The following is a 15,777-nucleotide window of genomic DNA, read 5'->3' as shown; positions in this document are numbered from 1 at the left end:
GCACTGTTAACTTTTACATTAAGAGTCATATTTTGTTTTGCCTTGCAGGCCGAGGAGCCCAAATACCCAACAGTTTTGCCTGCTGTGGACTTTGACCCCGACAAGGATGCTGCAAGGATAGAGACAGCCATCAAAACTAAAGGCAAGATACTTTGCACTTTTCTATCAAACAAATATGGCTTAGGCCGCGCTGCATATAGTGGTGGTTGGTATTTCTGAGTCAGCATCCTGGCTTCGAGGGGGAAAAAAAAAAAAATTTTGGGAAGTGGTCCAGGTTTGTCTCAGTGCTGCCAGTGAGTTGAACAAAAAAACTGACTGGAAGCTCCTGGTAACAGCAAACAGCCCTCCATTTTGTTACAATCACACTCGTTTGTTCCTCTGAAAGTTCTGATGGCGCTGCATTTTCATCAAAGAAGAGAAAGACTTGGAGGGTGCAGCAGGATTCTCATTTTAGAGGGGGGGGGTTGCTTTGTCAGTCACTTTAAAGATTTCCAATTATACCTTGACAGCACATGATTGTGTGGGGGGGAAAAACTACTATGAGAATAAATTATGCTTTTACTATTGTGTAAAGTATTTAATGATTCAAGCCCCACTTTTAATGTCATAACTAGAGCTGTCTAATGTATTTGTTTTAAACTCATGTGATTCATCAAAAAAAGGGTTTGCAATAATCATGTATTAAAACAGATTATTTTGTTCACTGTGGATGGTTACCTAAAAGGTTTGTGTTGTTGTACGGTCAGAGAAAAAAAAAAAGAAGGACGAAGAAGAGACACCGCTTTGTGAAAAAAATGTGTGAAGGAAATTGTTTAAGAACAACATTTCTCAACCAGCTATTGCAAGGAATTTAGAAGGTTCAGAGGATCTGGAGAAATCACTGCGTGCAAGCGATGATATTACGGACCTCCGATACCTCAGGCGGCGCCGCGTCAAAAAAGAGACGTCTGTGTAAAGGATATCACCACATGGGCTCTGGAAAACTTCAGAAAACCACTGTCAGTAATTACAGTTGGTCGCTACATCTGTAAGTGCAAGTTAAAACTATACTATGCCAAGCGAAAGTTATTTATCAACAACACTAGTACAGGCCAAACGTTTGGACACACCTTTTCATTCAATCGTTATTTTCATGACTATTTACATTGTAGATTGTCACATCAAAACTATGAATGAACACACGTGGAGTTATGTACTTGACATACAAAGGTGAAATAGCTGAAAACAGGTTTTATATTTTAGTTTCTTCAACATAGCCACCCTTTGCTCTGATTACTGCTTTGCACACTCGTGGCATTCTCTCTTTGTGTCCAAACTTTTGGCCTGTACTGTATGACTTTTTTTTTAATCATGTAAATAAATGTTCTATCATGTACATCAGTGGTCCCTAACCACCGGGCCACGGCTCGATTGGTACCGGGCTGCAGAAGAGTTTTTTATCAATTTTTTAATTTATTTTTATTTTTTTTTACATTTATTAAATCAACATATAAAACACTGGATACACTTACAATTAGTGCACCAACCCAAAAAAAACTCCCTTTTTCATGACCAAAAAATAAATAAATAAAAAACTATAACATATAGTACATGCTATACGTTCACCAAACAATCTGTCACTTCTAATCGCTAAATCCCATGAAATCTTCTTCCTCGATGTCATTTCTAAACAACTCTGCCAACTCCAAAGGTATGCGCCGCTTCCTCTTGTCGTTTTCTGCTGCATAAGTCCATCTTGTAATCTGCAGTACATGATTTCCTTTTCGGTGCCATTTTTGTTCAGCCCTTCCCAGTTTTTATAAGTTACTGTCAACGTTGAAATGATCCATTTTAATAGCTACGGTAGTAGCATATAGCAGTTTGCATTCCATGACCCACAATGCACTTCTGCCACGACCCTCCCCCGCCGAATTCTTATTGGCTGACGTGTGAGTGACGATTGCTGACATTTTCTTTGTCTCTTCCGCAAATGAGATAAATAATATTATTTGATATTTTACGGTAATGTGTTAATAATTACACACATAAGTTGCTCCGGAGCATATGTCGCACCGCCGGCCAAACTATGAAAAAAAACTGCGACTTATCGTCCGAAAAATACGGTAAATTTGCTTTGTGTGAAAATATTGGGCTCTTTTTTAAGTTAAATTATGCAAGTGTTTAATTTACAGTGATTAATCGCAATGTAATTTTAAAAATTACAAAATATTTGACAACACTAGTTGGAACACATTCAAAGCATGTCCAGATGATTATTGCAATAACTATTTGTTCATATAAGGACTCTTACTGTGACACAGTGCAAACTATAGCCACCATATTAGACGTCAAAATAAAACCGTCCTCTCAGCATGATCTTTTTAGGTGTGCCTAATAAAGTGTCTTTGACTTAAAGGTGTGGACGAGCAGACCATCATCAACGTTCTGACAAAGCGGACCTACTCTCAGAGGAGGGAGATAGCGTTTGCTTATGAAAAGAGAGCAAAGAAGGTAAATCTTCCATTTTTTTAAGGCATTTTAATTTGGAACTCCGAGCAGACGTTTAAAGTGTGGCCCACGACACGTTGTAAAAAAATTATAAAGAAGTACACGATGAAACTGCCAAACAGAAAACACTGAGCCAAAATGCACACTGTTTGGACAAATATCTTCAATGTTGACATCATATTTGGTACTTTTAAAGGGTACCGACCAAAGTCTGTAGGCTTTACCGGGTATCGATTCACGTAAACTACAACGGTGCCATATTTCAATACTTTCTGCTGCACGTGATGTCACGTGTGGCTAAATTAAACACCGGCTCGAGCACTTGGCCTGGAAACAAGCAGTCAAGCACTCAGCTGTGTTAGTTTTAGCTATTGTTACAATTTTCAGTGGTAATCCATCCATCCATCCATCTTCTGCTTATCCGAGGTCGGGTCACGGGGGCAGCTGTCTAAGCAGGGAAACCCAGAATTCCCTCTCCCCAGCCACTTCGTCCAGCTCCTCCCAGGGGATCCCGAGGCGTTCCCAGGCCAATTGGGAGACATAGTCATCCAGACGTGTCCTGGGTCTTCCCCGTGGCCTCCAACTGGTCGGATGTGCCCGAAATACCTCCCAAGGGAGCTCATTTGGGTGGCATCCTGACCAGATGCCCGAGCCACCTCATCTGGCTCCTCTCCATGTGGAGGAGAAGCGGCTTTACTTTGAGCTCCTCCCGGATGGCAGAACTTCTCACCCTATCTCTAATTTGGGCCGCTTGTACCCGTGATCTTGTCCTTTCGGTCATAACCCAAAGCTCATGACCATAGGTGTGTATGGGAACGTAGATCGAACGGTAAATTGAGAGCTTTGCCTTCCGGCTCAGCTCCTTCTTCACCACAACGGATCGATACACCGTCCGCATTACTGAAGACGCCGCACCGATCCGCCTGTCCATCTCATGATCCACTCGTCCCTTACTTATGAACAAGACTCCGAGGTACTTGAACTCCTCCACTTGGGGCAGGGTCTCCTCCCCATTTTCAATGTCAACAAAGTAAAAAGACGCTCAAACCTAAACAAAAGCTCCCGTCTTCAAAGTGCGCTAACTCGATGCTAATTTACGTCGGATTTACCATAGAAATGCTACCGATTAGCATTAGCGATGTTACATGGCAATTTCAACACCTCCAAATTTGGTAATGAAAAAAACGAAGATGCACGTTACAATAATAAATACAATACTTACATGTTGAACACTTTGTAGGCCTCAACCAAAGGAAAGACCGTCACATGCAACTTAATGGCAAAGACTATTTTCTAGCGAGGCAATGCGTCGTAGCCTATACACTACTGCCATCTAACGTCTTGGAATCGCAACTGCATGCAAAGTCTACTGTGAATGAGACACCGAAGAGTAAGAAAACAAGATAACTGGACAGCACATCTCAATATCATCAGAATCATAAATACTTTATTAATACTCGAGTGGAAATTTAAATTTTCAGCACAATCCCATTCAAGATCAGACAACATTACAGACAACATTATATACTGGGAATTGGTACCGTATTAATTCAAATGTGAAAGGTACCCAGGCCTAGTTGATAATAATAACACAACATTGTTTCTTGAAATAAATATAACTTGTTTTAACCTCAAACACAGGTTTGGACAGCCCTGACTTTTAGGACGTGAACAGACAATTCACTTCAACTTTATCTTGTAGGACATGATCTCAGCCCTGAAGGGGGCACTTTCTGGCTCTCTGGAGTCTGTCATACTGGGCCTGATGAAGAGCACGTCCCAGTACGACGCCTCAGAGATCCGAGGATCCATCAAGGTAGACTTTTGTGCAGCAAGCCACAGGACTCTTGTGAAAGGCGACACTGCCCTCTGGTGGACAAACGATAGAATGCAACACTTTTGTCTTTCCGCTCTAAAATGTTGACGTCTCTTTTAGGGGCTGGGGACTGACGAAGAAACGCTGATAGAGATTCTGTGCTCACGCAGCAACTCTGAGCTGCAGGATATCAAGCAAGTCTACAAGGAGTGTGAGTGTTAACACCATCATCACATCAATGAGGAGCTTCCTCATCCCTGTCTGGATCCTGAAAGAGTACATGATTGATTGGAGGTTTTATTAGTAGATAGTACAGTACATATTCCGTACAATTGACCACTAAAAGGTAACACCCAGATAAGTTTTTCAACTTGTTTAAGTCGCAGTCCACGTTAATCAATTCATGGTAACCTCTACTGATAATACGTGTTGTAGTAGATGTCACTTCTAAAGCCGAACTTCTGAAGAGCAAAGTAATGGATTACATTTAGGCCAGTTAGTAGGGGTGTCAAAAAAAATAGATTTTCGAATTAATGGCAAACTTTATTTATAACAATTCTTAATCGATTGAAAAAAACTATCAAATTAATTTAAAATATATTTATATGTTTGTTGATTTATTTATTTTTAATGTGTCCTGTCCAGACACTCAGGCAAATCCTATTGTTGATGTAAATCAGGGGTGTCAAACCTGTATTCTTTGAGACAGAGGGCCATTAACTATTCATTTAAATTAGGCATGCAGTTAATAACCTGTGTTTACTGTTGAACTCTAACTCTAACTTATAATAATAATAATTCACCCCTGTACAATATCATGCCCTAATACCCTACTGTGCAAATACTACCCTTTGAGTGCAATACGTCCGACACTGATTATTTATTACTTCGGTGCTCTTGTCTTGTTCTGTATATTGTACAGTATTTTGTATTTTTATAGTGTTTTGTATATTGTACAGGATTGCTTATTATTTTTATTGGATAGTAGTCTGTTTATTTCAATTGTTAGTTTTTTTTCCTTCATTACCTCTTGTGTTATTTATTTCACCCCATATTTGTTCCACCTTAAGTTGGAGTCTTTAATCTCGTTATATGCAAATATAATGACAATAAAGTCCATTCTATTCTATTCTTCTATTCTTAATCATGATACGTCCAAATTCAAGTGAGATGCATCAGATTAAAAAAATATTTATACAAACCCCGTTGTAAATATAAACGGAATACAATGATTTGCAAATCATTTTCAACCCATATTCAGTTGAATGCACTACAAAGACAAGATATTTGATTTTCAAACTCATAAACTTTATTGTTTTTGCTGCAAATAAGTTACCCATGCCTTGGGCACTAATGCACCCCCATACCATCACAGATGCTGGCTTTTGAACTTTGCGTCGATAACAGTCTGGATGGCTCGCTTCCCCTTTGGTCCGGATGACACGATGTCGAATATTTCCAAAAACAATTTGAAATGTGGACTCGTCAGACCACAGAACACTTTTCCCCTTTGCATCAGTCCATCTTAAATGATCTCGGGCCCAGAGAAGCCGGCGGCGTTTCTGGATGTTGTTGATAAATGGCTTTCGCTATGCATAGTAGAGCTTTAACTTGCACTTAAAGATGTAGCGACAAACTGTATTTAGTGACAGTGGTTTTCTGAAGTGTTCCTGGGCCAATGTGGTGATATCCTTTAGAGATTGATGTCGGTTTTCGATACAGTGCCGCCTGAGGGATCAAGGGTCACGGTCAGTCAACGTTGGTTTCCGGCCATGCCGTTTATGTGGAGTGATTTCTCCAGATTCTCTCAACCTTTTGATGATATTATGGAGCGTAGATGTTGAAATCCCTAAATTTCTTGCAATTGCACTTTGAGAATCGTTCTTCTTAAACTGTTTGACTATTTGCTCACGCAGTTGTGGACAAAGGGGTGTACCTCGCCCCATCCTTTCTTGTGAAAGACTGAACAGTTTTTATACCCAATCATGGCATCCACCTGTTCCCAATTAGCCTGCACACCTGTGGGATGTTCCAAATAAGTGTTTGATGAGCATTCCTCAACTTAATCAGTATTTATTGCCACCTTTCCCAACTTCTTTGTCACGTGTTGCTGGCATCAAATTCTCAAGTTAATGATTATTTGCAAAAAAAAAAAAAAAGTTTATCAGTTTGAACGTCAAATATGTTGTCTTTGTAGCATATTCAAATGAATATGGGTTGAAAAGGATTTGGAAATCATTGTATTCCGTTTGTATTTACATCTAACACAATTTCCCAACTCATATGAAAACGGGGTTTGTATTCCACGATTGCCTATGCATCTGATTATTAGATTTTCTTATGCATAGATTGGAGTATAACTTGCTTTAATATCATAAGTAAAGTTGAAAGGTAGATATTTAACTATTTATAAAAAATTCAAAAAAAGCTAATTATATAAGATATAATACAATATTTGACATGATCAGATAATATAAAATGTTCTTTGCTAATTATATAGATAGTACAATTTTTGACATGGTCAGATAATGTCAAAATTGAAAGAACGAATGTGTATATTAAAAAAAAAACAATTGACACACATTTTTCCAGGCTTTCGCAGGCCAAATAAGATGATGTAACAGGCCAGGTCTAGCCCCCAGACCTTGAGTTTGACACCTGTGATGTAGATCAGATCTGCTGTATACATTTACTTAAGGCTGGGTGATATGGCATTTTTTTAATATCGCAATATTTTTAGGCCATGTGACGATACATCATATATATCAGGATATTTTGCCTTAGCCTTGAATGAACGCTTGATGCATATAATCACAGCAGTATGATGATTCTATGTGTCTACATTAAAACGTTGTTCTTCATACTGCATTAATATATGCTACTTTTAAACTTTCATGCAGAGAGGGAAACCACAACTGAGTCAATTGACCAAAAGTGTATTTATTAAACCGTTATTAAGCAGTGGCACAAACATTCATGTCATTTCAAAACAGAAAGTGCAAGATTGTCAGAGACATTTTAAAACAAGCTATGAGTGCACTTTTGTGCATGATGTCACTAAGAAGACATATCAAAACAACACTAAATTAAAGTGCACTTTTTGTACAGAACGCCACTACAATAGTTGAAAACAAATAAAGTGCACTTTTGTGCATGATGTCACACAAGATATTTCAATAAGTGTCAAATAAAAATGAGCTGCATAATAAGAAACCAAATCGCTATGTGGTAGGTTACTGCGTACGTTATCTCCTTATGTTGTTCACTATTTTTTTCATACGGTGTTGATGTGGAAACGGTTGCCTCTGCATTTTGTTGGTGTGGCACCAAATGGAGATGTTGACATGCGCATTAAGCACTCTTCATTCTCTAACGGGTGACTTTTCAAATGATTCTACATATTAGCAGTAATACTACTTTTCGTAGCAACGCTTTTGCCCCACACTTGACAACTTACGGTTGTCTGTTGGACATACTCCCGCTTGAAGCCAAACCACCGCCAGACTGCGGTTTTACTTGTGAATTCATTCTTCCTTCATTTGTTACCAGATTCGGACCTTCTTTCTCTCGTATTACCACTCGCACGGCTCCGCTAGCATCACAGCTAACGTTTCCCATGCTGCTACATCTCTGCTCCGCGAGGGCGTATTTGTATGTGACTTATGACGTGACAGTATGTGACGTATGTAAGAAGGTGCGCTTGCTGTTTGAGAGCAGGGACAAGAAAGAGTGGGAAGAACCTGTAGTGTAATGCCTACAGCTAAAATCAACTGTGTGAGAACATAAACTCGAATATCACAATATAGTCAAACCCGCGATATATCGCCCAGCCCTAACTTGACAGCACTTATGTAAATGGATAATCACCTCTAATTATTGCACGATTGCCTATGCATCTGATTATTAATTTTTTCTATGCACAGATTGGAGTATAACTTTGCTTTAAAATCATAAGTAAATGGGACAAGCCAATATTTAACTCTTTTTTTTTTCTTTTACAACTTTTTCTTTGCTAATTATATAGATAATACATTATTTGAAATGATCAGATCAAATTAAAGTTCTGTCAAAATTGAAAGAACAAATGTGTTTATTGAAAAAACAATTGACACCCATTTTTCCAGGCTTTCGCAGGCCACATAAGATGATGTAACAAGCCAAGGCTTGAGTTTGACATCTGTGATGTAGATGATCATATCTGCTGTAGATAAGAGAAGCGTGGAACACTTTTCCTGTTGCCTCATTTGTATTTGACTTTATTAAATGTTTGGGTAGAATATTATTACACAAAACCAGTTTTGTGTACAATTTGCAGAGTTGTTTATCCATCTTATGAATGTAGTTAATCACAGAACTGGCACCCAATGTTATTAGGAAAGTATTGATTTAGAATGGGGAATAGTTTTGAATCGAATCGTTACTCCCAGGAATTAAGTCAAATCGTGTGGTGCTTAAAGAGTCACAGTCCTACCAGTTTGTGTCCTTTGTTAGATTAGAGTTAGAAACCATTGTTCTTGTTTACTTATTGATGTCTAAAAGTGATGTTTTGATTCCCCTCAGTGTTCAAGAAGGACCTGGACAAAGACGTTGCAGGGGACACGTCTGGGAACTTTGCAAAGCTGCTGCTGGCACTGGTGCAGGTGTGCTGTGTCAACACTGTGAAATCTGAATAACATTCTAATACTTGTCAATATTTGAGTCCTGGTAAATCTCTGCTGTGTGCAGACCAAGCGGGAGGAGCCGTCCTCCTTGATAGACAACGAGAAGATAGATCAAGACGCCAAAGTAAGTCTGGCCTCAGTTGTTTTTTATTTAAAACTCCTTGCGTGGTATTCACCTTCTTAGTGACTTAAAACCATTCTAATAAAGTCAATGTTAGTCCTTAAAAGAGTACCGCACTTTTTTTAACGAGAGACAAGAACACACGTCTTTTGTTGTCTTATTTGGATTTTAAAGATGGTAAAAAAACACTTAGAACCCTCCATCAACGTTTTATATACACACTGCAAGTATATATATATATAATGTAGCAACAGACACCTTCATAACAATATGTAATATGTACAATATACACACTGCCAGTATATACATAATGTAGTAGGAGACACCTTCATAACAATATGTAATATACAATATACACACTGCAAGTATACATATAATGTAGTAACAGACACCTTCATGACAATATGTAATAGGTACAATATACACTCTGCAAGTATATATATAATGTAGTAAGAGACACCTTCATAACAATATGTAATATACAATATACACTCGGCAAGTATATATATAATGTAGTAAGAGACACCTTCATAACAATATGTAATATACAATATACACACTGCAAGTATATATATAATGTAGTAACAGACACCTTCATAACAATATGTAATAGGTACAATATACACACTAACAGTATATACATAATGTAGTAAGAGACACCTTCATAACAATATGTAATATACAATATACACACTGCAAGTATATATATGATGTAGTGACAGACATGTTCATAACAATATGTAATATACAATATACACATTGCAAGTATATACATAATGTAGTAAGAGACACCTTCATAACAATATGTAATAGGTACAATATACACACTGAAAGTATATATATATATAATGTAGTAACAGACATGTTCATAACAATATGCAATATGTTCAATATTTACCATAGTTTGGTCATTTTAATCGTTGCCTGAACTAATTCTTCGGCCAATTAATTTCTGTTTCCATAGTAGCGTGCGCCCGACAATGTGTGTTCCTACTTCTGGATACAAAACGCTTGTGTGTGCTCTAATCATGACAGACTGATTTGCCAATCATTTTCAACCCATATTCAATTGAATGCACTACAAAGACAACATATTTATGTTCAAACTCATAAACTTAATTTTCTTTTTGCAAATAATAATTAACTTGAAATTTTATGAGTGCAATACTTGCCAAAGTAGTTGGGAAAGGGCATGTTCACCACTGTGTTACGTCACCTTTTCTTTTAACAACAGTCAATAAATGTTTGGGAACTGAGGAAACTAATTGTTGAAGCTTTGAAAGTGGAATTCTTTCCCATTTTTGTTTTATGTAGAGCGTCAGTCGTTCAACAGTCTGGGGTCGTATTTTACGCTTCATAATGCGCCACACATTTTCCATGGGAGACAGGTCTGGACTGCAGGCGGGCCAGGAAAGTAACGGCACTCTTTTTTTTTACGAAGCCACGCTGTTGTAACACGTGCTGAATGTGCCTTGGCATTGTTTTTCTGAAAGATGCTGGCTTTTGAACTTTGCGTCGATAACAGTCTGGATGGTTTGCTTCCCCTTTGGTTCGGATGACACGATGTCTAATATTTCCAAAAACAATTTGAAATGTGGACTCGTTGGACTGATGCAAAGTGGAAAAGTGTTCTGTGGTCCATCTTAGATGATCTCGGGCACAGAGAAGCCGGGGGCGTTTCTGGATGTTGTGGAAAAATGGCTTGTGCTTTGCATAGTACAGCTTTAACCTGCACTTACCGATGTAGCAACGAAAAGTATTTAGTGACACTGGTTTTCTGAAGTGTTCCTGAGCCCATGTGGTGATATCCTTTAGACATTGATGTCAGTTTTTGATACAGGGCCGTCTGAGGGTGCGAAGGTCACGGTCATTCAATGTTGGTTTCTGGCCTTGCCGCTTGCGTGGAGTGATTTTTCCAGATTCTCTCAAACTTTTGATGATATTATGGAGCGTAGATGTTAAAATCCCTAAATTTGTTGCAATTGCACTTTGAGAAACGTTGTTCTTAAACTGTTTGACTATTTGCTCACGCAGTTGTGGACAAAGGGGTGTACCTCGCCTCATCCTTTCTCGTGAAAGACTGAGCATTTTTTGGGAAGCTGTTTTTATACCCAATCATGGCAGCCACCTGTTCCCAATTAGCCTGCACACCTGTGGGATGTTCCAAATAAGTGTTTGATGAGCATTCCTCAACTTTATCAGCATTTATTGCCACCTTTCCCAACTTCTTTGTCACGTGTTGCTGGCATCAAATTCTAAAGTTAATGATCATTTGCAAAAAATGTCTATCAGTTTGAACATCAAATATGTTGTCTTTGTAGCATATTCAACTGAATATGGGTTGATAATGATTTGGAAATCATTGTATTCCGTTTATATTTACATCTAACACAATTTCCCAACTCATATGGAAACAGGGTTTGTAGAAAGAGACAATTTTTATATGTTGCAAAGCGGGAAAAAAACAAAACGTTTGTCTTCTTGTCTCTCATCATGATTGTAAAGGACAGGCAGATCCCAAAACACGTGCAGTTCCCCTTGAATGAGTAAGCAAGCAGAGACAATGTTGTCATCAATGTCTCAATGATGCCTCCTAGAAACTCTACGACGCCGGCGTGAAGGTGAAAGGAACCGACGTGGCCACTTGGATCTCCATCATGACGGAGAGGAGCGTCCCACACCTGCAGAGAGGTTCTGCACACCTTTACCTGTTTGAATGTTGAGTAGTAATAATGCTAGCTTGTTGCTTTCTTAGTGTTCCAGCGCTACAAGAGTTATAGTCCCTACGACATGCAGGAGAGCATCATGAAGGAAGTCAAAGGAGATCTACAGAAGTCATTCCTGGTTCTAGGTTGGTATCTTTATTAAACTCTGCATCATCACTAGTATCTCATTTATTTATTCTACTCTCCTCCTTTTTTTAGTGCAGAGCTTTGAAAACAAACAGTTGTTCTTTGCCAACAGACTGCACGATGCCATGAAGGTAACATACTCATGTACATCATACTCATGAACATTATACTCCTGTACATTATACTTGTGTAAATTATACATGTGTACACTATACTTGTGTACATGATACTTGTGTAAATTATACTTGTGTACATTATACTTGTGTACATCATACTCATGTACATTATACACGTACACCAAACTCATGTATATCATACTCATGAACATCACACTCGTGCATTATACACAAGTACATTATGCACATGTACAGTATACTCATGCACATTATGCATATGTATATCATACACATGGGCATTATACTCATGCGCATCATAGACATGTACATTACACTCATGTACAGTGTACACATGTACATTATACACGTACATCATACTCATGTACATCATACTCATGAACATCACACTCATGTGCATTATACACATGTACATTATACTCATATACATTGTGCACATGTATATCATACACATGAGCATTATACTCATGCGCATCATACACATGTACATTATACTAGTGTACATTATAAACATGTACATTATACTCATGTACATCATACTCATGAACATCACACTCATGTGCATTATACACATGTACTGTACATTATGCACATGGGCATTATACTCATGCACATCATACTCATGTACATTTTACACATGTACATTATACTAGTGTACATTATAAACATGTACATTATACTCATGTACATCACACTCATGTGCATTATACACATGTACATTATACACATGTACTGTACATTATGCACAGGTACATTATGCACATGGGCATTATACTCATGCACATCATACTCATGTACATTTTACACATGTACATTATAAACATGTACATTATACTCATGTACATCATACTCATGTATATCATACTCAAGTACATTCTACTCATTTACATCATACACATGTACATTATACCCGTGTACAGTATACATGTGTACATCATAATCGTGTACAATATACACATATACATTATTCTCGTGTACATTATAGACATGTACATTATACACATATAATGAGGGACGGCGTGGCGCGGTGGGGGAGTGGCCGTGCGTAACCTGAGGGTCCCTGGTTCAATCCCCACCTAGTACTAGCCTCGTCACGTCCGTTGTGTCCTGAGCAAGACACTTCACCCTTGTTCCTGATGGGTGCTGGTTAGCGCCTTGCATGGCAGCTCCCTCCATCAGTGTGTGAATGTGTAAATGTGGAAGTAGTGTCAAAGCGCTTTGAGTACCTTGAAGGTAGAAAAGCGCTATACAAGTACAACCCATTTACCATATACATTATAGACATGTACACCAATATGTAAACTGTGGTGGTACGTGGGCTCCATCTAGTGGTACGCCAAAGAATGACTAAAATATTCACTGTAATGATACAGAGGCCAAAAATATTAAACACACTTTTTTAAATAAAACCTCTGCCTTGTTTGCAATTAATATTTGGAGCTACTACGCTCCTGTATTGTAATGTGTACATCAAACACAAAACTCCCAGTACAACATTGCAGGTCATAGTTATGATTTGACAATCTACAATGTAAATAGTCATGAAAATAAAGAAAACACTCTGAATGAGAAGCTGTCTTCAAACTTTTGGCCTGTACTGTATGTATGTATGTATGTATGTGTATATATATATATATATGCAGTATTTTTGTGATGTATAAGGAGACAATAGATTGTTTCATTGATAGTTTTTTATTTAATTATTGCATCTATTGTTTGTATAACATGTAATGAATGGTTGCATTATTGCCCTTATGCACACATATAAAGTGCAACATGTTTGTCCTTTGGTTGATGGGGTTGATTGAGGTCAGGGTTTTGATTTCTTCCACACCAAATTTATCCACTCCGGCCTAAAAAGTTCCTTCCCAAAACAGTTACCACAAAGAGTTGTCAAAGTCTTGTGAGGTTAAAGAAGTTTGGTAGTCCAACACTTGATTCAAGTACATAGAGAGGTGTGTGTTGCAGTAAAAGGCAGTGGAGTAATCTGACAGCAGTTGGAGTAAGAAGTGTTGCTGTGTTGCTTTGCTCAGAGTAAAGGAGCCAAGGAGAAGGTGGTGACCAGAATCATTGTATCGCGCTGTGAGGTGGACCTGAAGAAGATCTGCTCGGAATACAAAGCACACCATGGCCAGTCTCTTCACAAGACCATCATGGTGAGAAGGCGTCTACCTTTCACACGTTCAACTAACTCACTTCTTCAAGCCAGCGTCCAATATTTCTTGTTTTTGTATTGGACTTTGGATGAAAAGCTCTATACAAAATAGTTAAACGCCGTAGAGCAGGGGTCACCAACACAGTGCCCGCGGGGCACCAGGTCGCTCGTAAGGACCAGATGAGTTGCCCCCTGGCCTGTTCTAAAAATAGCTCAAATAGCAGCACTTACCAGTGAGCTGCCTCTATTTTTTAAATTGTATTTATTTACTAGCAAGCTGGTCTCGCTTTGCTCGACATTTTTAATTCTAAGAGAGACAAAACTCAAATAGAATTTGATGAAAATCCAAGAAAATATGTTAAAGACTTGGTCTTCACTTGTTTAAATAAATTCATTAATTTTTTTACTTTGCTTCTTATAACTTTGAGAAAGACAATTTTAGAGAAAAAATACAACCTTAAAAATGATTTCAGGATTTTTAAACACATATACCTTTTTACCTTTTAAATTCCTTCCTCTTCTTTCCTGACAATTTAAATCAATGTTCAAGTATTTTTTTTTCTTTATTGTAAAGAATAATAAATACATTTTAATTTAATTCATTTTAGCTTCTGTTTTTTCGACAAAGAATATTTGTGAAATATTTCTTCAAACTTATGATTAAAAAAAAAAAATAGTCTGGCACATCTAGAAAATCTGTAGAATCAAATTTAAATCTTATTTAAAGTCTTTTGAATTTCTTTTAAAATTTTTGTTCTGGAAAATCTAGAAGAAATAATGATTTGTCTTTGTTAGAAATATAGCTTGGTCCAATTTGTTATATATTCTAACAAAGTGCAGATTGGATTTTAACCTGTTTATAACATGTCATTAAAATTTAAATATTAATCTTAATCAGAAAAAATTACTAATGTTCCATAAATTATTTTTGTAATATTTTCAAAAAGATTCGAATTAGCTATGTTTCAATCCTTTTTTTCGGTTGAATTTTGAATTTTAAAGAGTCGAAATTGAAGATAAACTATGTTTCAAAATTAAATAAAAAATTTTCCTGTTTTCTCCTCTTTTAAACTGTTCAATTAAGTGTTTTTTTAAATCATTTATCCCTTCAAAAAACCTTCCGTAAAAGGAAAAAAAAATGTACGACAGAATGACCGACAGAAATACCCATTTTTTATATATATATAGATTTATTTATTAAAGGTAAATTGAGCAAATTGGCTATTTCTGGCAATTTATTTAAGTGTGTATCAAACTGGTAGCCCTGCGCATTAATCAGTACCCAAGAAGGAGCTCTTGGTTTTAAAAAGGTTGCTGACCCCTGCACTAGAAGCATCATTTCATGGCGTGTGCTCCCTCTGCAGGAACACACCAAAGGAGACTACCAGAAGGTTCTACTCAGCCTCTGCGGACCGGACGAGTAAATGACCAAATCAGTGGTCAGCATCACTTTCCACTCGTGAAGATAACTGGAACTAAAATATTCCAACATCTATATGAAGAATCTGTATATGTTTTATTGCAGCAATAAAGTGACACGCCTTAAGATTC

The 15,777-nt window shown here is 37.5% G+C and overlaps 1 protein-coding gene across 1 annotated transcript in view; it reads left to right on the top strand.

Annotated features, from left to right (window-relative positions):
• Nucleotides 1–15,777, top strand: part of LOC133563037 (annexin A2-A-like) — a 16,525-nt gene extending 748 nt beyond the window's left edge. The window contains exons 4-14 of the mRNA XM_061916946.1: nucleotides 49–136; nucleotides 2,390–2,490; nucleotides 4,190–4,303; nucleotides 4,424–4,514; nucleotides 8,864–8,943; nucleotides 9,029–9,088; nucleotides 11,683–11,776; nucleotides 11,841–11,936; nucleotides 12,010–12,068; nucleotides 14,105–14,227; nucleotides 15,591–15,777. Of these exons, the coding sequence (XP_061772930.1) occupies nucleotides 49–136; nucleotides 2,390–2,490; nucleotides 4,190–4,303; nucleotides 4,424–4,514; nucleotides 8,864–8,943; nucleotides 9,029–9,088; nucleotides 11,683–11,776; nucleotides 11,841–11,936; nucleotides 12,010–12,068; nucleotides 14,105–14,227; nucleotides 15,591–15,650 (966 nt within the window). The 3' untranslated portion in view covers nucleotides 15,651–15,777. The remainder of the gene's footprint in view (nucleotides 1–48; nucleotides 137–2,389; nucleotides 2,491–4,189; nucleotides 4,304–4,423; nucleotides 4,515–8,863; nucleotides 8,944–9,028; nucleotides 9,089–11,682; nucleotides 11,777–11,840; nucleotides 11,937–12,009; nucleotides 12,069–14,104; nucleotides 14,228–15,590) is intronic.

Source organism: Nerophis ophidion, linkage group LG12 (genome assembly GCF_033978795.1).
Source record: "Nerophis ophidion isolate RoL-2023_Sa linkage group LG12, RoL_Noph_v1.0, whole genome shotgun sequence".
In the NCBI taxonomy this organism is placed as follows: Eukaryota; Metazoa; Chordata; class Actinopteri; order Syngnathiformes; family Syngnathidae; genus Nerophis; species Nerophis ophidion.
This window is presented reverse-complemented; position numbering and strand designations above follow the sequence as displayed.